Source organism: Lissotriton helveticus, chromosome 8, assembly GCF_964261635.1.
Source record: "Lissotriton helveticus chromosome 8, aLisHel1.1, whole genome shotgun sequence".
NCBI lineage: Eukaryota > Metazoa > Chordata > Amphibia > Caudata > Salamandridae > Lissotriton > Lissotriton helveticus.
Window position 1 is genome coordinate 1,193,451,395 of NC_136069.1, and position 23,918 is coordinate 1,193,475,312.

Here is a 23,918-nt window from a genome sequence, read left to right on the forward strand (position 1 = left end):
TTTTGCATCACGGCAGACACCTCTTGCGCCACCATGGATGCGCCGCATTTACAATGCGGAGCACTATGGCGCAAGAATAGACAGATGCGGGACGCATCTGATGCTTTAAAGGTGACGCAGTGCTGGAGTCGTGTCACAAGCGCAACACAACTCCAGCACTGCTTGACGGGGCCCTATACTAGCTGTGCTGCATCACTCCTTACGTCTGCTACAAGCAGGCGTAAGGTATTGACACAGCGGGGTCGCAAAAGTGACTGATTGAAATCTTGTAGATTTCACTCAGCCACTTTTCCGAGGCGTTCCTGCGCCGGAACGCCCCCCCCTGCGCCAACACGCCCACATGAAACCTGACGCAGGTTTCATGTGGCGCAGGGATTTACAACGTGACGCATCTTCCTAGATGCGTCACGTTGTAAATACCCCGCAGTATGGCGCTGGCTTTGCGCCGCCGCTGCATCACAAAAGTGACGCAACGGCGGCGCAAAAGTGGTGTACGGGGCATGTAAATCTGCCCCCTACATATTTTTCCCAAGGAGGTTTTAGCACCATCCTTTTTCAGGTACATCACCACGAACACACTGTACATAAGCGCATAGGACCCCTCGGTGAAGAGATGATAAACAAGCTCCCCCATGCTTTACAAGTAATCAGAGCACAGCTGGAAGAAATCTGTAAAAACAAATTTCGAAAATGAAGAATGCAGACCAGAGAGGTGGGAAATTAACAAGAAATATTAGCATTACCAACTCTGCCAGCAAACAAGACCGCTAATGATGAAAACCACGTGAATCCAGCCAAGTGCTTCTTTTATTTGAAGGGGAAAGCAGGCAGGAGGGTCTCTTGTTAGTTTCTAATTACAGGTGCTTGGTTGGGGGCTATTTGTTTCAGAAAAGTCTCTACGAAGAAACTGTAAACGTTTGTTTTAAAACAGTGGATCTTTTTTAGAGTTGTGCTTGAAGGTCTTGTGCAGTAGCCAGAGCTTACTTTGTTTGGGTGGTGAGCACCAGTACTTTTTTATGTGGTCAGGGCTTATTTTTCATCATCAGCCTTTGACAAAGAGGAAAAGAGACAAAATAGAGATAAAGGAGGTAGCGAAAAATAAAATAAGTGACGAAGGAAGAAAGCAGGGGTGAGAAAGAACTGAGTGAGATAAATAAAATAAAGTGTAATGTAGTCAAAAAATATGGGGTACAATCAAAACTAAGCAGCGTTGGAATTTGGAAACTGTGGCACTTGACGGAGCTGGGAGCAGGATCCTAACAAAAACTTAGGAACCCCGCACCTATATTTTGTAGGTCTTGTATTAGCCCTGACCTTTTAATTCTACTAAAAGTAAGACATAAAATATGCTCTTCATTGATTAGTCTATTATTGTACTATTCACATTTTTCTTCTGCTCACTGCAGCACACAGCATTAAGTTAGTCCACTCACTTTGCTGTGAGTGACTGCATTCTTCCATTTCACAATAGGCACATCCACAAATAAAGTACTTCCCATCAGTGCCTGCTTTTCGAGACCCCTCAAAAATATTTTTGCTTTTAGTCAGTTATAGTTTTAGCTTCACAAGGGCCCGGCAGCTGTTCGAACACTAAAGTTTTACAAAGACCATGACAAAACAAGCATTGACAAAATCAAAACTCTGGCAGCCAACAAAGGCCTATTCGTACTCCGTTAAATATCTGGGCTTTCATATACATCTGGACACAGCTCACATTATCCGCCTAAACTATGGCCAGGCTATCAACACCCTGGAGGCGCAGGTGGAGCGATGGTTGCGTTTACCGCTTTCGATTGCTTGTAGAGTGGCTCTCAGCAAGATGGTCGTGCTCCCTAAATTCTTATACCTCTTCAACAATATCCCCATTCCGCTGCCTAACAGTTTGTTCGTTACATTGCACTTGCATCTTATAAAATTGGTTTGGGGAGGTAAACAGCCCCGGGTGTGCTGGCAGATTTTGACCCTTCCATATGAGAGAGGGGGGTTCGGGTTGCCTGATCTACAGCTGTATTATATAGTGGCCCACTGTAGTTAGGCCTTCTCGTGGTTCCACCACAATGCTAGGATCCCATATATATGCCCTGAGGCAGATTTGGTACTGCCTGACACACTCTCAACAGTATTACCCTGAGCATTCCCAGAGACCCCAATGACATACAAACGGTTTCCACCACCAGCTGGGTATGGGAGAAGCTGAAGCGGATCACCGGCACACCTACTCCTTACTCCTCGATGCTCCTGCTTCCCAATGCCTGCTGGCTACCGATCACGGGAGAGAGACTGGTGCAGCGCACCTTGGCAACATTTTCCAACACCATACTTGGGGACTTATTCCCCGGTGGACACACCTTTTCTGTTATGGACGAAGACCGCTTCCATGATGCCACCTTCATGGATCGCTTTGTTCTGGCGCGAATCCGCTCGGTGCTTCGGGCATCTCTGCCTGGTTTTCCCATTGAACCACACTCATTTTCCCCTTTGTCCACAATCATTGAGAGCCCATGAGGGATACATCTTATATCCAAATTGTACAAGGCCTGCTCCGAGATCATTCCAGTACAGGATGACAACATTTGGACGGACTGGGAGGCAGATACATCTTATATCCAAATTGTACAAGGCCTGCTCCGAGATCATTCCAGTACAGGATGACAACATTTGCACGGACATCGGCCAAAGGTTGCACAGTAACAAGAGAAGTCTCTTTGAATAGTCGGCACAAACTGCTATATTTTAAGTTTCTGCTTAGAATATACATCACTCTGGCCAGATCCCATAGACTTGTTCCTTTCAGACCGCACAATTGTCGAAAGTGTAACGCCCCTCACGCGGACTTTGCCCACCTTTTGTGGACATGTCCCAAACTACTACCATTTTGGGAGGCGGTGCACGAAACACTGGGAGATATGATTGAGCTGACCCTCATCCCCACTCCTGAGATTGCATTATTGGGCTATTTAGTGAACTTTCCCAAGCGTACACGTAGGTTCGCCGCTCTTAGTTTGCTGCTTGCTAAAAGAGAAATTGCACTACACTGGGCCGGAAAACAGTTCCCACACTACAGGGATGGCTTCATAGCCTTGCCTTCTGCAACACCAATAGTGAACTTTACTCCACCACATTGCCACGTTCCTCTCCGCCCAAAGATATTTGGGGGCCTTTCAGGGCTTACAATCTGGCTAGCCGCCCGACTGCCGACTCTCAAGTTGAACAGGGCATTGTTCAAACCGGTGTAGGATAGCTACTCTTTGCACACTCACCTATTTCATAACGGCCTACACGGGTCACTCAAGAGTTGCTTTCTTGAATGCACGTATGTGCCTGGATTCGATCGCTTGGCGGGAGGGATATGCTGCGGACAGCTGGGGACAACCTATGTATTGATACATGCCATCTGGACTACACCTGCATACCTTAACGCTATTTCTTGTTTATAGAAGTATTGACATCATGACTACCATTACCTTACTCCTTTGTATTACTATACCAATGTAACAATGACAGTGAGCAATCATGTTTGTATTGCAGAATTGTGATACAACGGTAAATAAAGTAAACAAAAAAAAAACACACAAAAAAACCAAAGGCCTATTGGATGAGCTAGTACTTGTTACTAACTAAGAGCTGCCATTAACTGATTAAAGCTGCTTACAAAATTACTCGAAGGTCCTGATTATCTCTTGGTTTGGAAAATTCTGACCCCTGGACGAATCCCTATTTTCACAAACATCGGAATAACTGTGCAGAGTTTAACATACTCAGCAATAACAGGGAGCAGGAAAGAGCGTACAATAACAATTTTCACCAGGAACCAATCGCCAGATCAAATCTGTCAATCTATATCAGGGAAAATGCCCTCTAAGTTCGGGGACATGCATCACCACCCCCTTTTCTGAATCACGAATTTGGTGTTGAAAGCACCAGAATTTTCATGCAATTCCCATTTTGAAGGGGCTCCTCCTCTAAGGTGGAGGAGCATCGCCCCACTGCTTTTTTGTTTTTGCAGTGACACAAAGGGGAAATGAAATGATAACAACGTAAAATAACTCGCGTTATTATAATTGTATTTTCTTCTACTTCTGTCTTCTTTACGTTCGGGGGCGGGGGCAAGGGAGGAGTTGTAGCACACTCCTAAAGTGCGCAGTAACTGCTTGGCCGGCCCTCTCGGGCCGCCCAAAACAGTCTTGCGCACTACGCATGTTATCCATGCAGGCTGCATTACAGCCTACATGGAGAACATGCCCAGGCCCCCAGTCAGAGTCTGAGTGCCGAAATATGGTGCGCAGACCAGTCAAAATGCTGCTAAGGCAGCATTGTGGTTGGCTGACTGGTCGCATGGGTGTGCTTCCGGTAAGGCTGAGCGAGGGAGGACTACGGAGGTGAGGAAGCGGCGAGAAGGTAAGATTATTATTATTTTTTATCCCTGCTTCCTCCGCGTCCTCCCCCTTCCAGCTCCCGCCCCCTACCTCCAGCGTCCTCCTCTCATACTGCCCCTACCCCAAAACTCCAATCAGTGCAGGCCGCTGCTGAAACTCACACTAGAGGGTCTATTCATCGCACCTGTTAAATTCCAACCCATGGTATAGGTTTTTAACGATGTCATGAACAGCACACCACCCTATGAGGCCTTCGTAATCAGGACCCAAGGAGAGCAATTCACAACTTCACTGCTTTTAGGGTTAACACATTCCTTTTTCCGTCCATACCTGTCATTGGTTTCGGTAAACCACTTAGGTATAGATGCATCAACAATGCCATTTGCGATTCCTTATTAGCAAAAAATAAGGATTCGCTAATAAGGAATAGCAAAAGGCTATGCATGTAGGAATCGCAAAAATATTAGCGATTTCTAAACGTTCCTTAATTGCGACTCGCGACTCGCAATTTGCGAGTCGCAATTAAGGAATACCTCCCCAATTATTCCTATGGGCCTAGAGGCCCATAGGAATGAATGGGAAGACATTCTCAATTTGCGATTCTCAATTAGAGAATCGCAAATTGAGAATGCAATTTCAAGGGTGCCAGGGTGTCAAAAGGACACCCTGTTGCACCCCTGAAATCTGCATATGAGAACATCTTGCACACACACATGCCCTAAGGGCATGTGTGTGTGTAAAATGGAACTTTGAAAAATGCACTAACATTTTTCAAAGTTTTTGCAAATTACCATGAAGTTCAACTTCATGGTAATTTGCTCCCCCTAATAGCGAAATCGCATTTTTTTTTTACTTTGATGCATTCCATTTAAGGAATCTCAATTTACGATTCCTTAAATGCAATCGCAATTTAAGTAATCGCAATTTTGCGATTTCTTAAATTGCGATTTTTGCATTTGGGATGATGCATCCCAAATGCAAAAATACTGGTCGCAAAGGGGCAGATTCTGAGAATCTGCCCGTTTGCGACCGGTTATTCCTTTGATGCATCTATACCTTAGTAGTGAAAAATATGCGAGTATGAAAATAGTCAATTGATAAGTAGGTCGGTGTCTGAAATATATTTGTGGTTAATCTCCTTCAAATAATAGATGCCCGACTCTCTGACAGAGGAGAAAAATGCATATCTGGCCTCATTCTATTTCTCAGGATCTTTGTTGACTCACCTAGTGCAGAAAGGATCGCGGCAGCCCAAAACATTTCTCCCATCAGAGCAGGTATGAAGAGTAACCCTCCCATGCGCTTTCCGTAGATCTGCTGGAAAGGGTCGAGCATTGTTACGTAACCCCTGGAGCGCATGGGCTTGGCAAAAAACAGGCCGCCTGTGAACACACAATAACAAATGGAAAATGCAACAGGTGAACGGCATGAATTGTTTTTTAGGATAAGTAAAAAAACATATGCACAATAAAGGTGAGTTTGACAGACAATTCACTTGGGTCCTTATGTTTTAAAGCATTTCCCGTAGATACAGAAAGGGTCAATCCCTTTGATATATCAGGCCCTGCTTGGCACAGTAGGTGGTAGCAAAGCATATGCTCCTCCTGGCTAATACAATTAAGTAATATACAAAAAGTTTAAAACAAGCCTTATGTTCATTCCAGTTTGTGTTACGAAGCTGAAGACTTAAGGTTAAGACCGTATGTTATAATGATGATAAACTTCACACTGACTAATGGGAGCTCGTCTTGGAAAATTCATTTTCTGTTCAAAAAGCAGTCCTGGGTAACTCATTCTTTCATTCCATGCACACACTCATCTTCCTTTCATTTTAAGCGTAGTAGAAAGCACCTTCTACGATATATATTTTCGAAGTATATTCATATTTCCTTCGTCGGTCGGTTAACTTTGACCATCCAGGCCTTCTCTTTCTCCCTTGCATCCGTTTTTATTCTATTTTTTTCATCTGGGTACTCCTTCCACCAATACATGCACTTTATATACAGGCCACAATTCCTACTTCTTCTTCTCTCTTTTTTTTCTCTCTCCTCTTCCATACCCTGGACAAGTCCCAATCTTTTCCAACATGGGTCATGATAAATAAAGAAGACAGACTACAATAATAATTTTTTTAAATCTTAACCCCTATATCCATTTTTAGGGCTCGGCCTCCGCCCACGAAGGGGGTGGAGCTTCGAGCTCCTAATGCTAAAGAAGAAAGAAAGGATCTCTAGGGGTCTGAACAGACACATTCCTTAGTGTATTTTTCATCTGCCTAGTGATTCGTCTTCGCTGTGCTGTGTATGTATTAGCGTTGCCGTGATAGGATGTAAGTAATTTACGCGTGCCCGATGTGGCATATTGTGTGTGAGAACGAGCACGGCAGAGTGATTAATCTTAATTACGAGCTGTCAGAGTGCCCGTGTAATGCAATCCAGATGGTGCGCGCGCGTACACCATTGCATGCAACAGAACAGTGACACGGGAATCTTGCCCTTTATCTTTGCCCCCCCCCCCCCACTTCCTCCTTTTCAAATTCCTTTCGAGCTGAGCGGAGCCTGCGACTACGGACTGCGAGCCTGAGCTGCTCCTCCCGGCCCCAGCCCCTCCTCTCCTGTGAACTCTGCAGTCTGCAGATTGCACCGGCGGCCGTCCCCAGCAACTTTAAAGGTGAGTGTTGTGTCCTCATGTAACGTAACTGGTGCTCTGTAAAGCGCTCCGATACCCGATTCGGGTAAAGTTTGCGCTATATAAAACTCGGCAAAAAAATAAACGGACCTCAGTGATTTCTTGTTTATATTGAAATACACAGTGTTCAGCGCTGGGTTTTCTCAGATGCACTGGGATCCTTTCCAGCCATTTGCTCTTTCATTTCTCGGGCCTCCTCCCGCCTCACACATCGGTCCTTTGTGACCTCTGACCTAAGAAGCCCTCCAAAGATAGATGTGTGGAGATCGTCTCCTTCCAGAGCCTGATTTACCTCTGCTGCTAATTAACTGTAGAGCAATGGCCCTCAGCCATCCATTGAGAGATAAGCTTTGGCCGGTGAAAGGGATAATCTTGCACGTCCTCTTATTAAAGACTGCCCAGCTTATGTCCAATTTATTACGCACGAAATACCTTCCAGCATCGGGAGGTAGGCACTGCGCAGGCCACCGAGGCCACGGTGAGAGGCATAACCCGCCCCCTATTTCGACTGACAGTTGTGATGGCAAGTTCAGGTCTCTCAATTGCACCCTGAAGAGTAGGCCCTCCAGCTGGACACCACGAGGACCAGGAGGCACCGATCCTGTAGGGCTGCCCTGCCTATCATTCATCTAAGGTCGATAACATGACGCTCGTTGAAATGGGTAACAAGAAACTCCATTGCACAGCGCCAAGATAAATAATGTAATACTTGGGGCAGCCTCCGACATGGCCGGAAGGCGGAAGGGTTGCTAGCGGCCTCCGTAGTAAAAAAGCACAAGACAAATTCAAGACTAGGCAGCCTTGGTGTTGGGCTTGCGGATATTTAAATGCAACAGCCCCTAGTTTCTCAGTAGCGCTTTGGGTACTCTCTTGCAAATGAAACTCTCGGTGGAGTTAAACAAGAGGGAGACATGCTACTGTTGAAAGAATAATAAGCTTTTCAGTTCAAGAACTTACATTAAAGGATACGAAGTTCCCTTTCTTTGAGAACGGGATAAAGCATAGGGCCCGCGATTGAATTTAGACCTAAAAAATGGAGGGCATTCAATTAACTGTGGCCTTGTTTATCTAAGTGGCGCTTTATACCGATAGCCGGGTTTCAAGCACTTTATAAGGGAGTAATCCTTTCTCTCGTTACTCAGCCCCGGTGCTAATTACGGAGAGGCTTGTGACGGTGCCACACATTTCCGATTACACGGGATACGGAGGCGGAGAGTAGGCCGCACAAATGGGTTTTGAAAACCACAAGATGCTCCCCGCATGCCGCTTTTATAGCGGAGAGGAGGTGGCCTAACGGCTAGGGCGCTCGACCTCGGACCGAGAGGACCCGGGTTCGAGTCTCGGTCACACGACCCTAAGCAGAAATTGAGGGAAACGACAGAAATCGGGGGAAACGATCCAATTTTGCGTTCTTTCGCGTTCCACTTTCTTCGTATTGCGCACATGCTTACTGTCTCACGGGCTGCCTGATAAGATAATTGTTTTGCACAGGGGAACGACTTTGCTTTTAGGAGGCCTCTGCGATTCTGTATCTCAGCAAAAGAGTAACCCTTACCTCACACCATGTACAAAAAGTGCCACTGGTGATTCTGAAGAGGCAGAAATACTTGGCTGGTACCTCAGAAGTGGCTTAAAACCTTTGTGGAATGTTCGACTTCTCATAGTATTCTATGCAAGTGTAGTGCTGGTTATCTATACCCGTGACCGTGTAAGTGGAGCATCATTTACACATATGCTGGACAGTACGAATGTCCATACATTAAGGCTGAATCTTCGCAATGGTGCAGAGTAGTGAGTGCAGAGTGCAGAGTGCAGAGTAGTGAGTGCAGAGTGCAGAGTAGTGAGTGCAGAGTAGTGAGTGCAGAGTGCAGAGTAGTGAGTGCAGAGTGGTGAGTGCAGAGTGCAGAGTGCAGAGTAGTGAGTGCAGAGTGCAGAGTAGTGAGTGCAGAGTGCAGAGTAGTGAGTGCAGAGTGCAGAGTAGTGAGTGCAGAGTGCAGAGTAGTGAGTGCAGAGTAGTGAATGCAGAGTGCAGAGTAGTGAGTGCAGAGTGCAGAGTAGTGAGTGCAGAGTAGTGAGTGCAGAGTAGTGAGTGCAGAGTGCAGAGTGCAGAGTAGTGAGTGCAGAGTGCAGAGTGCAGAGTAGTGAGTGCAGAGTAGTGAGTGCAGAGTGCAGAGTGCAGAGTAGTGAGTGCAGAGTGCAGAGTAGTGAGTGCAGAGTGCAGAGTGCAGAGTAGTGAGTGCAGAGTGCAGAGTAGTGAGTGCAGAGTAGTGAGTGCAGAGTGCAGAGTGCAGAGTAGTGAGTGCAGAGTAGTGAGTGCAGAGTGCAGAGTGCAGAGTAGTGAGTGCAGAGTGCAGAGTAGTGAGTGCAGAGTGCAGAGTGCAGAGTAGTGAGTGCAGAGTGCAGAGTGCAGAGTAGTGAGTGCAGAGTAGTGAGTGCAGAGTGCAGAGTGCAGAGTAGTGAGTGCAGAGTGCAGAGTAGTGAGTGCAGAGTGCAGAGTAGTGAGTGCAGAGTGCAGAGTGCAGAGTAGTGAGTGCAGAGTAGTGAGTGCAGAGTGCAGAGTAGTGAGTGCAGAGTAGTGAGTGCAGAGTGCAGAGTGCAGAGTAGTGAGTGCAGAGTGCAGAGTGCAGAGTAGTGAGTGCAGAGTGCAGAGTAGTGAGTGCAGAGTGCAGAGTGCAGAGTAGTGAGTGCAGAGTGCAGAGTAGTGAGTGCAGAGTGCAGAGTGCAGAGTAGTGAGTGCAGAGTGCAGAGTAGTGAGTGCAGAGTGCAGAGTAGTGAGTGCAGAGTGCAGAGTAGTGAGTGCAGAGTAGTGAGTGCAGAGTGCAGAGTGCAGAGTAGTGAGTGCAGAGTGCAGAGTGCAGAGTAGTGAGTGCAGAGTTGTGAGTGCAGAGTGCAGAGTAGTGAGTGCAGAGTGCAGAGTGCAGAGTAGTGAGTGCAGAGTGCAGAGTGCAGAGTAGTGAGTGCAGAGTGCAGAGTAGTGAGTGCAGAGTGCAGAGTGCAGAGTAGTGAGTGCAGAGTGCAGAGTGCAGAGTAGTGAGTGCAGAGTGCAGAGTAGTGAGTGCAGAGTGCAGAGTAGTGAGTGCAGAGTGCAGAGTAGTGAGTGCAGAGTGCAGAGTGCAGAGTAGTGAGTGCAGAGTGCAGAGTAGTGAGTGCAGAGTGCAGAGTAGTGAGTGCAGAGTGCAGAGTAGTGAGTGCAGAGTAGTGAGTGCAGAGTGCAGAGTGCAGAGTAGTGAGTGCAGAGTAGTGAGTGCAGAGTGCAGAGTGCAGAGTAGTGAGTGCAGAGTGCAGAGTAGTGAGTGCAGAGTAGTGAGTGCAGAGTAGTGAGTGCAGAGTGCAGAGTAGTGAGTGCAGAGTAGTGAGTGCAGAGTAGTGAGTGCAGAGTAGTGAGTGCAGAGTGCAGAGTGCAGAGTAGTGAGTGCAGAGTGCAGAGTAGTGAGTGCAGAGTGCAGAGTGCAGAGTAGTGAGTGCAGAGTGCAGAGTGCAGAGTAGTGAGTGCAGAGTAGTGAGTGCAGAGTGCAGAGTAGTGAGTGCAGAGTGCAGAGTAGTGAGTGCAGAGTGCAGAGTAGTGAGTGCGCAGAGCAGTGAGTGCGCAGAGCAGTGAGTGTGCAGAGCAGTGAGTGCGCAGAGCAGTGAGTGCTGTTATTTATGATTTAAGGAAAAAAAAAGAAATGTCATGAGCAATGCCAATAGCTCTACTTTTAATGATGCCGAGACCATTGCATTGTAAATGCTTGTTAGTTTAAGGAAATGTTTTTTTTACAACTCTTTTAATTTTGGGGATAAGGACCTGCATGTGGGTATTTATTTGCAGTGATCCTGTGATTCCAGACTGGGTTTGGTGTTTTCTTGCCAAAAATGATCAGAAACGATCTACTTCAACTGGGGTGTTCCCCAAATAATTAATTAATACTATTTACTAATAGGTTCATAATTATATCTGATGTAATTTAGATCGCCAGATTTATCTCTTCTGTCCAGATTTAATAGCATATAAAGAAGAGACAAGCATACAATGCTCAAAACTGATCTGAAAATGAAGGTCGACATTTGTATCCTTAAGTACATTTCTGGGGAGAGTTTTCCAAGGGGGAAGTATGAGCATGAACTAAATGGTGTACATTTGTGGGTACAGATGTCTTTGGGGAAAGTATGAACATGCCAACAGCTGTGTGGCACTAGGAACGAGGCTGCGTTACTGTTTGTCCTCATACAGGGAGGGCAAATTGTGATGTGCTTACTTTTTTCGGTGACCCACTGGTAAGAGGAGTACACCGAGGAAGAAAAAAACACGTTTAGGGGGCTTGCAAATGCACACAAAGATAGTGGTGTAGTTACAGTGTTTAATTTGAAAAATAATAGGTGCCATGTTGCCCAAAGATTTTTCTCAGAAACCCATAGCTGGCACTGATGAATTTCACGATTGTTGAATACTAACGCTGCATGGTCTTGCCCCTGTTACTTGTGTGACTGTATTTTTGGCTGCCTCTGTTTATTTTCTGTACCCGTCCTGCCGTGAGTGCTGAGTGTTGCGTTTGTCTCCCCGCTGCTGCCCTTGCGGCCCTGCCCACCAATCCAGTCCACCCCCTACCTCTGCTCCTGCCCCCCTCCCCTTCTTATGAGGACCGCTGCGGGGAGCGCGTGTGAGACCTAGACTCCGGTCCAGGCCAGCAGTCTCCCCAGCAGCGCTGCCTCTACGCTCCAGCCTCTGAGCCTCCTCTGAGAAGGGTTTGTGCCTCCAGCCTGCCGGCAGCCCCCTACCTCCAGCGTCCCCACCGCGCCTCCTCTATCCCCGCACTGCATAATAGGTGCCATGTTGCCCAAAGATTTTTCTCGGAAACCCATAGCTGGCACTGATGAATTTCACGATTGTTGAATACTAACGCTGCATGGCCTTGCCCCTGTTACTTGTGTGATTGTATTTTTGGCTGCCTCTGTTTATTTTCTGTACCTGTCCTGCCATGAGTGCTGAGTGTTGTGTTTGTCCTGCCGCTGCTGCCCTTGCGGCACTGCCCACCAATCCAGCCCACCCCCTACCTCTGCTCGTGCCCCATCCCCTTCTTATGGGGACCGCTGCGGGGAGCGCGTGTGAGACCTAGACTCCGGTCCAGGCCAGCAGTCTCCCCAGCAGCGCCGCTTCTACGCTCCAGCCTCTGAGCCTCCTCTGAGATGGGTTTGTGCCTCCAGCCTGCCGGCAGCCCCCTACCTCCAGGGTCCCCACTGCGCCTCCTCTATCCCCGCACTGCATCTGTATCTGTCTGGGTGATTGTCTTTATCGTGGTCTTGGCCCTGTTACTTGTGTGATTGTATTTTTGGCTGCCCCTGTTTATTTTCTGTACCCGTCCTGCCGTGATTGCTGAGTGTTGCGTTTGTCCCGCCGCTGTTGCTCCTGCGTCCCTGCCCACCAATCCAGCCTGCTCTCGCCCCCTACCTCTGCTCCCACCCCCCTCCACTGGTTATGGCGACCGATGCATGGTGGCACAGCGGACGCGTCGCTAGCACGATGAAGGTGCACCTAAGGCAAGCCTGTCTGCGCCCGTCCGCGCCTGGATCACGCCCAGCGCCAGACCATTTGGCCCCCGCGGGCGCCACAACACCTGACGCCGCTACACCGCCACAACCTTCCACGTGCTCAACGCCGGCAGATCCCCCACCTCCTACCAGGCCACCCCGAAACTCACCCACGGACCCTTCACCACCGAAAGTGCAGCTACACCTGCCTGCGCACACCTGCACGTCCGGCCCACCCCAACACTGCTGGCCACAACCACCTCAGCTGTGTACTAATCAACACCCCCTGAGTCCACAAGCATGCTGTTGAATTCTGGGACCTGCTCAACTCCTTTGCCCGGACGGCGCCTTCCTGACAGGGACCTGGATGAACACCTCCTCAGCGCCCGACATAGCCATAAGCATCCCAGATGGCTACAAGATCACCCGCAGGGATTGCAAAAACAACAGACCAGGAGGAGGAATCGCCATCGTCCACAAGAACACCATCAGCATTTCAACTGACACGGAGACTCCCTCAGCACGGCCGAACACCTAAACTTCCAGATCCACGTCAATCACAACACCGCCCTCAGAGGAACACTCGTCTTCAGGCCCCCGGGACCCAGACTACAGTTCAGCGAATCCATTGCCGACCTCATGAACACGCACACCCTCGCTTCCACAGACTACTTCCTCCTCGGAGACCTGAACTTCCACCTCGAGAACGTCAACGACAGCAACACCACAATGTTGATCGAGAACCTTGCCCACCTCAGACTCAAACAACTCATCACGACACCCACCCACTCCGCCGGTCACATGCTCTAACCCATCTTCTCTGCCAGTGGCCACGTCACCTTCAGCCACACCACCGGACTCCACTGGACTGACCACCACTGCATCCATTTCTCCTTGGAGAAACACAGCGCACACAACCAACCACAACGTATCCCACACCGCAGCTGGAAAAAAGTCACAGAAGACCAGCTCACCACCACTCTCTCCCGATACTCCCCACCCAAGCCCTCCGATATCGACGCAGCAGCCAACAACTTCAGACAATGGATCGACGACTGCGCCAACACCCTCACCCTGATAAGGAAACCCTCCAAGAGGTGCACCGACACAAGAGCCATCTGGTTCAATGCCGACCTCCAAAACTCCAAGCACACCTGCAGAAGACTCGAGAAACACTGGCGCACTAACCAGACACCAGACAACCACGCAGCCTCATAAACGTAAGAAGCAAAGACCACCAACTCATCCGATCCACCAAAAGAACCTCCTTCAAAGAACGCATCGACAACAAGGTACACAACAGCAAAAAGCTCTTCAACATCGTGAAAGAACTCGCCACCCCCAGCTCCTGCTCCAATGACATACCGCCATCACAAGAACTCTGCAACTCCCTGGCTACCTTCTTCCACCGCAAGATCGCAGACATCCACAACAGTTTCGACACCGACGACAGACGCCATCACCCCTGGCTCCACACCCACCAAGCACATCGGCCCTCTACTCTCCTGGCACAACGTCAACGATGAAGATACTATCAAAATCATGACCACCATCCACTCCGGCTCACCCTCCGACCCCTGCCTCCACCACATCTTCAACAAAGCAAGCTCCATAATCGCACCCCAACTCAGGAAGATCATCAACAGATCCTTAGAGACCACCACCTTCCCAGAAAGCTGATAACACGCTGAGATTGATGCCGTTCTCAAATAACCCAAGTCAGACCCAAAGGACCTCAAGAACTTCTGACCCATCTCCCTGCTCCCGTTCCTGGTGAAAGTCATTGAGAAGACCGCCAACAGACAACTAGCCCACTTCCTGGAGGAGAACAACGTCTTGGACTCCTCCCAATCTGGCTTTCGCAGCAATCACAGCACAGAAACCGCCCTCATCTGTCGTAATTTGGCAGTATTGGGTTAGCATTTAGCTAAGCTGGTAGGTTTGAAGCGAGAGGTCGTGGTCAGGCTGATCATAATACTTTTGATTGTCAGAATCAGTATCAGATAGCTGAAGGAGAGTATACTGAGTCTCAGGATAACACGTATGCATAGGATTGCGTAGGATGGGGTGTGGAATCGGTTGAAGTACCAGTAGATCAAAGGGGACCATATATATCAGCACATGTTTTGGGTTCTACTGATCAGTTTCTGGTTGATACAGGAGCTACTCATAGCGCTCTGTCCAAACACTTGGTTCCAAGGGCTCCCCTGTCTGGCGGGATCGGGTTCGATGGAACACCTTCTCTTAGCCCATTGTCTCAACCTCTTACATTTCACATTGATAAGTTTACTGCCCCATGCCCGTTTTTGTTATCTCCAAATACACCAGATAATATTGTGGGACTTGATATGCTTAAACATTTTTGAGCAACCATACGCTGTGCCCCTGAAGGGGTACAGGTTATTTTGAATGAGAACTATCCGGAGGTTGAGAGATTGTGCCTCATGCAGGAGGCCGATGCGTTAGCCTCTCTTCCTAATACTTTGTGGGCTACTTCTGATACTGATGTGGGACAGATGATTATCCCTCCCGTACGTATTACTGTAAAGGAGGGAGTGTCTTTGCCCCGCGTACCACAGTATAAAATCTCCAGAGAAGGGGAAGTTACCTTGACACACATCGTAATGAGTTGATTGTGGCAGGGGTGGTGGAGGAAGTCCCCTATAATGTTTGTAACAGTCCAATTCTTCCGATCCTAAAGAAAGATACAGACACTAAAATCTATTGTTTTATTATTGATTTGAGGGAAATTAACAAGATAGTAGTACCCCAGTTTCCGGTGGTGTCTGATATTACCACTTTACTTACTTTGATTCCTTTTACTGCCACTACGTTTACAGTAATAGACTTGAAAAATGCTTTCTTTTCGATTCCCATTGATCCCGATAGCCGATATTTGTTCGGCTTTACATTAAATAACAAATCTTATAGATTTTGTAGAGTTCCTCAAGGCTACACTGAAAGCCCTAGCATTTATAGCCAGGCTTCAAAGAGACAGCTTGATTCTTTCGACTTACAGTCTGGGGTGGCTCTCATTCAATATGTTGATGACATTCTGTTAGCAGCAGACACGCAGGAACAATGTGAGGAGAGTACTCTTTCCCTGCTTTCTTTTCTTGCCAAGAATAATCACAAGGTTTCGAGGAAGAAGTTACAATATTGTAGACCAAAGGTGACCTACCTCGGTCAGCTTTTGTCTAAGGAGGGGCGTGCATTGACATCAGACCGAATTCAAGCAATTTTAGATACACCAGTCCCTTGCACTCAGAAAGATGTTCGTGCTTTCATAGGTTTGACGTCCTTTTGTAGACAGTGGATACTAGGATTTTCACACTTTATAAAACCTTTGTTAGCATTGTTGTCTAAAACTACACCGATTTCCATTGAAGGGACAGATGAATGTCAGAATGCTTTTGAACAACTGAGGCAAGCTCTTTGTTCTGCACCAGTGTTAGGTACACCGGATTATACAAAGATGTTTACATTATATGTTCATGAGAAGGATGGGTGTGCATTGTCAGTTTTAGTGCAGAAACACGGAGACAAACAGAGACCTTGTGCGTACTTCTCAGCAGTACTCGACGCTGTGGCTCGAGGACTGCCTGGTTGCTTTTGAGCAGTTGCAGCAACAGCAGTGGCTATACGACAGAGTGAAGGAATAGTTTTGTCACACAAATTGTTGGTGTTAGTTCCCCATGCGGTAGATGCTTTATTGAACCAAACGAAAACACAGCATCTAACTAGTGCTCGTCTAACAGGATACGAGCTAACGCTGTTGGCGCCACACATTACTCTGAAGAGGTGCGCCACTTTGAACCCCGCTACTTTATTGCCATATCCTGTTACAGAGACCCAGAAGGAAGAACATCATGACTGTGTTTTTCTGACTGAAGAACAAACAAAGGGTCGTATCGACTTACAGGATACGCCGCTTCCAGATGTAGATGGGGAACTGTGGGTTGATGGGTCGTGCTTAAAGTTGCCAGATGGTACGACTTCCGCAGCTTATGCAATCACGACGCTTAAGACAGTGGTAGAAGCAGCACGAATACTGCAAAAATCGGCACAAGCAGCCGAATTGATAGCCTTAACGAAAGCATGCGAGTTAAGTGCTGGATTATGTGTGAATATCTACACTGATAGTCGTTACGCTTTTGGAGTAGTGAACGATTTCGGCCTACTCTGGAAGGAACGAGGGTTTTTGACCTCGCATGGAGGGCACATTATGCATGGAGAATTGGTACGTGATCTCCTGAATGCGCTATTGTGTCCAAAGAAAGTGGCGATAGTCAAATGTAGTGCACATAAGAAGGTGACAGACAAAATAGGACAAGGAAACGCTTTTGCAGATCGCATAGCGAGAGAGACTGCAATGTTACAGAATGTCTCTCCTATGTATGTGGTGAAATCACAGGCCGAGCGATGGCATGATGCTAGAGAGGAAATATTAGACATACAGAAATCAGCATCTGAAGCAGAACTTGCAACCTGGGCAACAGAAGGAGTGTTGGATGATGAGGGTTGTTGGCGTAGCAAAGATATGGAGAGATGGAAATTGCCTGCCGCTTATTTGCAAGCAATGGTTCAAATGACACATGGGTTGGCACATGTTGGAGCTCTTGCAATTACTCAATTGCTTACACAAGTTTGGGAGCATCCTGAGATTGCCAGCACGGCTAAGAGAGTAGTGCAAACCTGTCTGATATGCTTACAGCACAATCCTGCAAAAGGGACTTATACTCCTAAAGGAGGGTTCGTTCCGCCTACTGCACCATTCGAAGTACTGCAAATGGATTACATCCAGCTGGAGCGCTGTAACAATCTCAAGTATGTCTTAGTGGTGGTATGTGCCTTTAGTAAATGGATTGAGGCCTACCCCACGAAGGATAATACAGCATTGACAACAGCTAAGGTGTTACTCAAAGAGTACTTCCCACGCTTTGGTGTTTGTAAATTTTTGTGGAATGACAATGGTCCTCATTTTGTTGGGAAAATAGTGGAGTATGTTCTAAAAGGATTGGGAATTAAAGAAAAGTTCCATGCTGTATTTCACCCGCAGTCAGCAGGTTTGGTAGAAAGGTATAATGCAACCTTGAAGTTGAAGCTAGCAAAGATCGTGGCATCCACGTCTTTGAAGTGGCCGGACCCCTTGCCCTTGGCATTATTGTCTGTTAGATCAGTGCCACATTCCCGATCTGGCCTCACACCTTATGAAGTGGTGTTTGGAAGGCCCATGAATATCTGGGGAGTTCCTAAGCCTCGCTTAATACATGATGTGCCTTGTATAATGATGAATGATTATTTGGCACGATTAACAAATGATTTACTTTCTATTCATCAACAAGTTCGAGAAGCGCTCCCCGATAACTCCACTGGAGAGGCTCACGATCTCCGTCCTGGGGACCATGTCATGGTCCGAGTGTTCGAGAGAAACAGCAGTCTAGAGCCGAGGTGGCGTGGCCCTGAACAAGTATTGCTGGCAACTCGAACGGCTGTGCGAGTCACGAACAAGAAGCGGTGGATACATTCCACTCACTGTCGTCGTGTCTCTCCGGACCTGGTGAATCCTGTGGTGCTATCTGATTATCGAGATATCCTGGATGCAGAGAAGAGCCCAGCTACTACGCCTCACGAATCGGAGGGAGCCTTCCCGGACCACACTGTTTCTGGTGGAGCGAAGTATAACCTACGTCCAAGAAAGTAGTCCTTTTTTTTGTGCGAGACTGGTTGAGTTACCGTTCTGAGGTTTGTGAAAACGGAAGCCGAGAATATCAAGGGGGGGGGATCAGTTCTGTCCAGTGTAGCGACACCCGTCTTGAATCTCAGAGAAGAAACCAGCGGCTACCTCGGATCTCAGCACTCATTTTTATTTTTTATTTTTTGTTTTGAAAAGGTTTGGTTTTTGAACTATGGCACCTACTACGATGAAAAGTAGAAGAATTCTGGGTGCAGTGTTTTTGTTATGACTATAGTGGTAATAGCAGTAATAGCTTGGATCACAGAACGATTGCTTCCTGCACGAGAATATTTACTGCCTACCACTCCAATTCCATCTGAACATTTTCATTTCACTCTGCCTTATCATGAAGAGAGACATAGACAGACTTATTTAAATAACAGCTTCATTCAAATTCTACATCATACCCATAATATGACGAACACTTCGAACTGTTGGGTATGTGGAATGTTGCCTGGACATCAGAAGAAAGGAGGAACTCCACTTATTCCTCTTCCGTTCTCTCATAATGGTTCTTGTAATGCTTGGTACACTCTTCTCTTTACTTTGAGATGGCCAACGAAAGGTGGACACTCTTTCGACTTAACAAAGTGTGTTACAACGACAGAGATGGCTACCCACAGGCAGAAGGAACTAAATTTGAGTGGGAAGAATATCGACCGGACAATGTATCTACACCTCGTATTTTCACTAATCAAAGAATTATAAATATGTCCAGTTTACATGTGATTACTGTTATTGATACCAAAGCTGACTTGTGCGTGCGTAATAAAGGAACTATTCCAGTAGGGAGAAGTGAATGTAATATCACTCTTACATTTGATACACCATATGGTATTGCCATTGTAGCCTCACAAAATACTTATTTTATTTGTGGAAATAAAGGATATCATCGTCTTCCCATTGGGTGGTTAGGAACTTGTTACATATCTTTTTTGCTACCCTCTGTATTCATTGCACCACCTATGTATCACAATGATTTTGTATTATATCATGATTTTATATTAAATAGGGTTAAGAGAACATTAGAAACTGAAAATGTCGATCAGACCGACACCTCCTTACAGCAATATGTAGATTTTAATTTAGGCCTGTTTCCCTTTGTTTGTGCTGCTCTAAACAGCAGGAAAATAAGACGGCTAACACGTGTTGTGGAAGCTGTTGCTAATGAGACTGCTTCTGCATTAGGGAACTTGACTGAGGAACTCCAAATTACGAGGATTGTAACTCTTCAGAACCGCATGGTTCTGGACGTAGTATTAGCTGATCGTGGGGGTGCATGCCGCATTATCGGTAGTAGTTGTTGTGTGTACGTTCCTGATAATTCACCTTCTGTGTATGATGCCATTTCTAAATTGCACAAAATTGCCGCTGAAATTCACCCTGACAATGGTACATGGACATTCTCTAATTGGTTCTGGACTTTGCTTAGTACCTGGGGTTGGAAATATTAACTATTCTGTGTATGATTATTGGAATACTTTTCTTTCTTTGTGTATGTATTCAATGTGGCCCTACCTTGTGTTCTGTATGTATTACAGCCTGCATTCCGTCCAAACGAATTATTGCCAAAAATGAGCAAATGATTAGTAAAGAGATAACGAATATAATGTTGATTAATATCGATGATGAATATCCTGATTACTTCCGTTATGAGGTAGCTTCAGCTAAATGCTAAAAGGGCCGTCTGTCGTAATTTGGCAGTATTGGGTTAGCATTTAGCTAAGCTACACGAACTTTCGTGTTTAACTTGACCAAACTTGCGGGGGCCATTTTGTATTCCCTGGCTTCCATTTTGTATGAACATGCGCCCTCGTGGTCAGCATGCCCTTTTGTCCTTTCTCTGTACCAATGACCATTTACCTTGCCCGGCAACAGGCTATTTTTAGCACTGGTCAAGCTCACGCATGCGTACTTGAACATTTAGATTAATGAGTGGTCACCTCTTAGGAATGTTCTTCAAACTGACCAGTGGTATTAAACTCCTCCCACATGTTGGCTGTGTTCCAAAAATGCCCTTATATGTACTCAAACTGTTTCAAAAGTATACCGCCTACTCTTTTTATTGCCATTAAACTGTATAAAAGAGGTCGCGCACCAATGTTCGGTGTGATACTTCTTGCATTACCGAAGGGTGCTGTAGGAATGTACCACCACCCCATGGGGTCTTAATAAACTTGTCTTTTGCATTTCCAGTTTCCGTGCCAACTTCTATTTCTATGGTGTTCGAGAGTTTTTGCAGAGTATGTAGACCTGACTAAATCCGATACCACACATCGCCGCCACTGACAACATCAGAACCATACTGGACAACAGCGAAACTGCGGCCCTCATCCTCTTGGACCTATCGGCCGCCTTCGACACTGTCTGCCACAACACCCTGCACACACTCCTCCATGATGCAGGGATCCAAGACAAAGCCCTGCACTGGATCACCTCCTTCCTCACCGACAGAACGCAGAGAGTTTGCCTCCCCCTTCAGGTCCGAAGCCACCACAATCACCTGCGGCGTACCCAAAGTTCATCCCTCAGCCCGACCCTTTTTAGCATCTAAATGGCACCGCTCGCTAACATCGTCCGAGCACACCACCTCAACATCGTCTCATACGCTAATGACACCTAGCTGATACACTCCCTCACCAAGAACCCGGCCAACACCAAATCCAACCGCCACAAGGGAATGAAGGCCGTCGCTCAGTGGATGAAGACTAGCCAGCTGAAACTGACTTGGACAAGACGGAGGTCCTCATCCTTGGCTCCACCCCCTCCACATGGGACGACTCCTGGTGGGTGGCCACGCTGGGTGTCGCCCTGACACCTACCAACCACGCACCCAACCTGGGAGTCATCCTGGACTCAACGTTATCTATGACCCAGCAAGTCAACACAGTCTCCTGCTTCAACACCTTCTGCATGCTCCGCAAGATCTACAGATGGATCCCTATGGAAACCAGAAAGATGGTCACCCAAGCCCTCGTCAGCAGCAGGATGGACTACGGCAACGCCCTCTACGCAGGAACCACGACCACACTCCAGAAGAGACTCCAACGCACACAAAATGCTTCCGCTCGCTTCATCCTTGGACTCCCTCGCCACTGCCAAATCACCCGCCACCTGAGAGATCTGAACTGGCTCCTGGTCAACAAGAGGATCACCTTCAAGCTCCTCACCCACACAAACAAAGCACTCCACAACACTGGACCAGCATGCCTCAATGAACGACTGTCCTCCTACACCCCGAACTGCCAGCTCCGTTCAGCCTACCTCGCACTTGCCACCGTCCCACGCATCCACCAAACGACCTCTGGCTGAAGATCATTCTCCCACCTTGTCGCCAAAACATGGAACACCCTCCCCATCCACCTGTGACAGACCCAGGACCTGCTGACTTTCAGGAGACTTCTCAAGACCTGCCTGTTCGACATGTAGCTGCTCCCCCCCTCCCTCAACACCTTGAGACCCTCAAGGGTGAGTAGCACGCTCTACAAATGTATTGATTGATTGATTGATTGCAATGCATGTCTCTTCCTTCCACTACCATACACCCGCTGCCTCTTTAGATTACACTTCCAGGTTCTTTTTCACCCTTGCTTCCTCCCAATGACACTGTTTTTCTGATTTTCTCGTCCTCCTCCCTTTGTTTTTCTCTCTACTGCTCTGGGTCAAAGTCTTATGAGCAAAGCAAGTGCCAGTTTCCAATAATGAGTGCGGCTTGTACCACCTGCAACCCCCAGCTCAATTAAAGCAAAGGAAGTAGGATGATAAAACAGAAGCAGGCAAGCTAAATGTAGCCCAAGCACTTCTAAATGAAACCTAAAGAAAAACCTAGATTAAGGATGTTAGTTCCATTTTCTACAATTGTGTCTTCATTTTTGTACTCTCATAGTTCCTATGCTGAGGCATCTATACACAATTTTACATTGTTGGATGTATGTTAACTATGAATTAGATACCTTGAAGTACATCTGCTGCCACCATTTCTTCTTGCTTTCGCCTCCTCCCACTTTTCTCTAGCATGTTCTAACTTCTTCTCTTCCACAGCTATGGAAGCAAACTGAGCCTCAAGCTCTTGCCTTCTGATGGCTCTATCTGGGTCATCTGTTGAGGAACCTACCCTCCCCCTATTAGCTGGAAGTATGAACCTGGTACTAGAAGAAATGGATGAGGTGTCATCATCCACCTCCTGGAGCCATCTCTTCCCTCCTCTCTTGATCCCTTGGAGCTGTCTGTGCTCAGGACTTAAGGTTCCTAATCAATTCGGCCTTCCTGATCATATTATTATTAGGTAGCCTGCTGAGCTGGCACTATACCCTAAGCTCAGCCACTGTGAATTTAGACGCATTAGGTAGCCTTATCTAGCTCCATGGTTTCCCTAGTTTTGGATCACAAAAGCTTACCAAATCGGAAATAGAACAAATTTAGAAAAATCAAAAATATGGATAAAAAGTCAGTTTAGTCCAAATTAAAACAATTCTAAAATCAAAAATGCTGTTCTAAGTCAATTGAGCCGATTTTTTTAAAGATCTTAATTTACTGTATGGTGTTATTTAAACACAGGTACGCATCCTCATCGCTGAACACCAAATGTTGGACAGTGTATTATTAGTAGTGGCAAGTCACTACTAATAATCCACTTTCCAACACGCATCATAAGACATGCTGCCTCTGAGTTTGGACTTTCTTTTCAAGAGGCGTACATTCCAAACCAGTGCGTCTAGGCCTAAAGTTCAATGACTAGGTTGGTGAAAGGTTTAAGAGCAAGGTGGACACTTTATGTAGTAATATGAGCCTTCTTACTTTTCTAGGGCTCCTATAGGTTGGCTCATACTTTTTCTCTTTCATATTCCCTGAGTATTTATTCTTGGTAAATTATTATTGACATAAGAAAAACTAAATCAATGAGCTTCGTAGTTTATTCATGCTGCTTCTGATTTTGTCAGCAATATTTAAATATTCCTGACAGTTTCTGGGACTGTTTGCACACATGCGCTTTCCTGATGTCCTAATGAGTGTTTCCTCTCACAATAAAGGAAAATATCACGTTTGCTCGGGAGTATGTAATCTTATTAGTGATCCCTCCTGGACATCACGTCAATCTTGCAGAGCTACATTCCCAGCCTCATTAGTAGAAGTGCTTCTAATCCACTTGCTATGTCCAGCAATGCAAAGCAGACTTGCCAATTTCAGTTATCTTGGCACAGTGTAAAGGTCTGCAGAAGATACTTTCTGTTATTAAATGAAGGGCCTTCATTATTTCAGACTACCAATTTTACGATTGGTTGGAATGTATATAAATGAATGCATTTATCTGAATGCCAAGTTAGTTGTGCTTTACACTTCTTAAGTCTATTTCTCATGTTATTGTTTAAATCATTGAATCAGAATTTTTAATGCAGGATGCATGTTATTTAAAGATTCACAGTGATCATTATGATACGAATATTATCCTGGAAAGCTATTCAACATTCACTTCCTTTATCAATATTATCCTTCTTCCCAATATGCACCTGTATGAGTTTGTAAATGCGGGAACTGAAAAGGGAGAATAAAAAGAATAAAAAGTGGAATCAGATAAAAGGGGTATAAAATCTCCATTAAGGCACAGATCTATC

At 46.6% G+C, this 23,918-nt stretch overlaps 1 protein-coding gene across 1 annotated transcript in view; it reads right to left on the reverse strand.

The window, feature by feature from the left end:
* The window catches only part of SLC5A7 (solute carrier family 5 member 7), a 393,122-nt gene that overhangs the window by 162,704 nt on the left and 206,500 nt on the right, over positions 1–23,918 (reverse strand). The window contains exon 3 of the mRNA XM_078656154.1: positions 5,603–5,758. Coding sequence (XP_078512280.1) covers positions 5,603–5,758 — 156 coding nt within the window. The remainder of the gene's footprint in view (positions 1–5,602; positions 5,759–23,918) is intronic.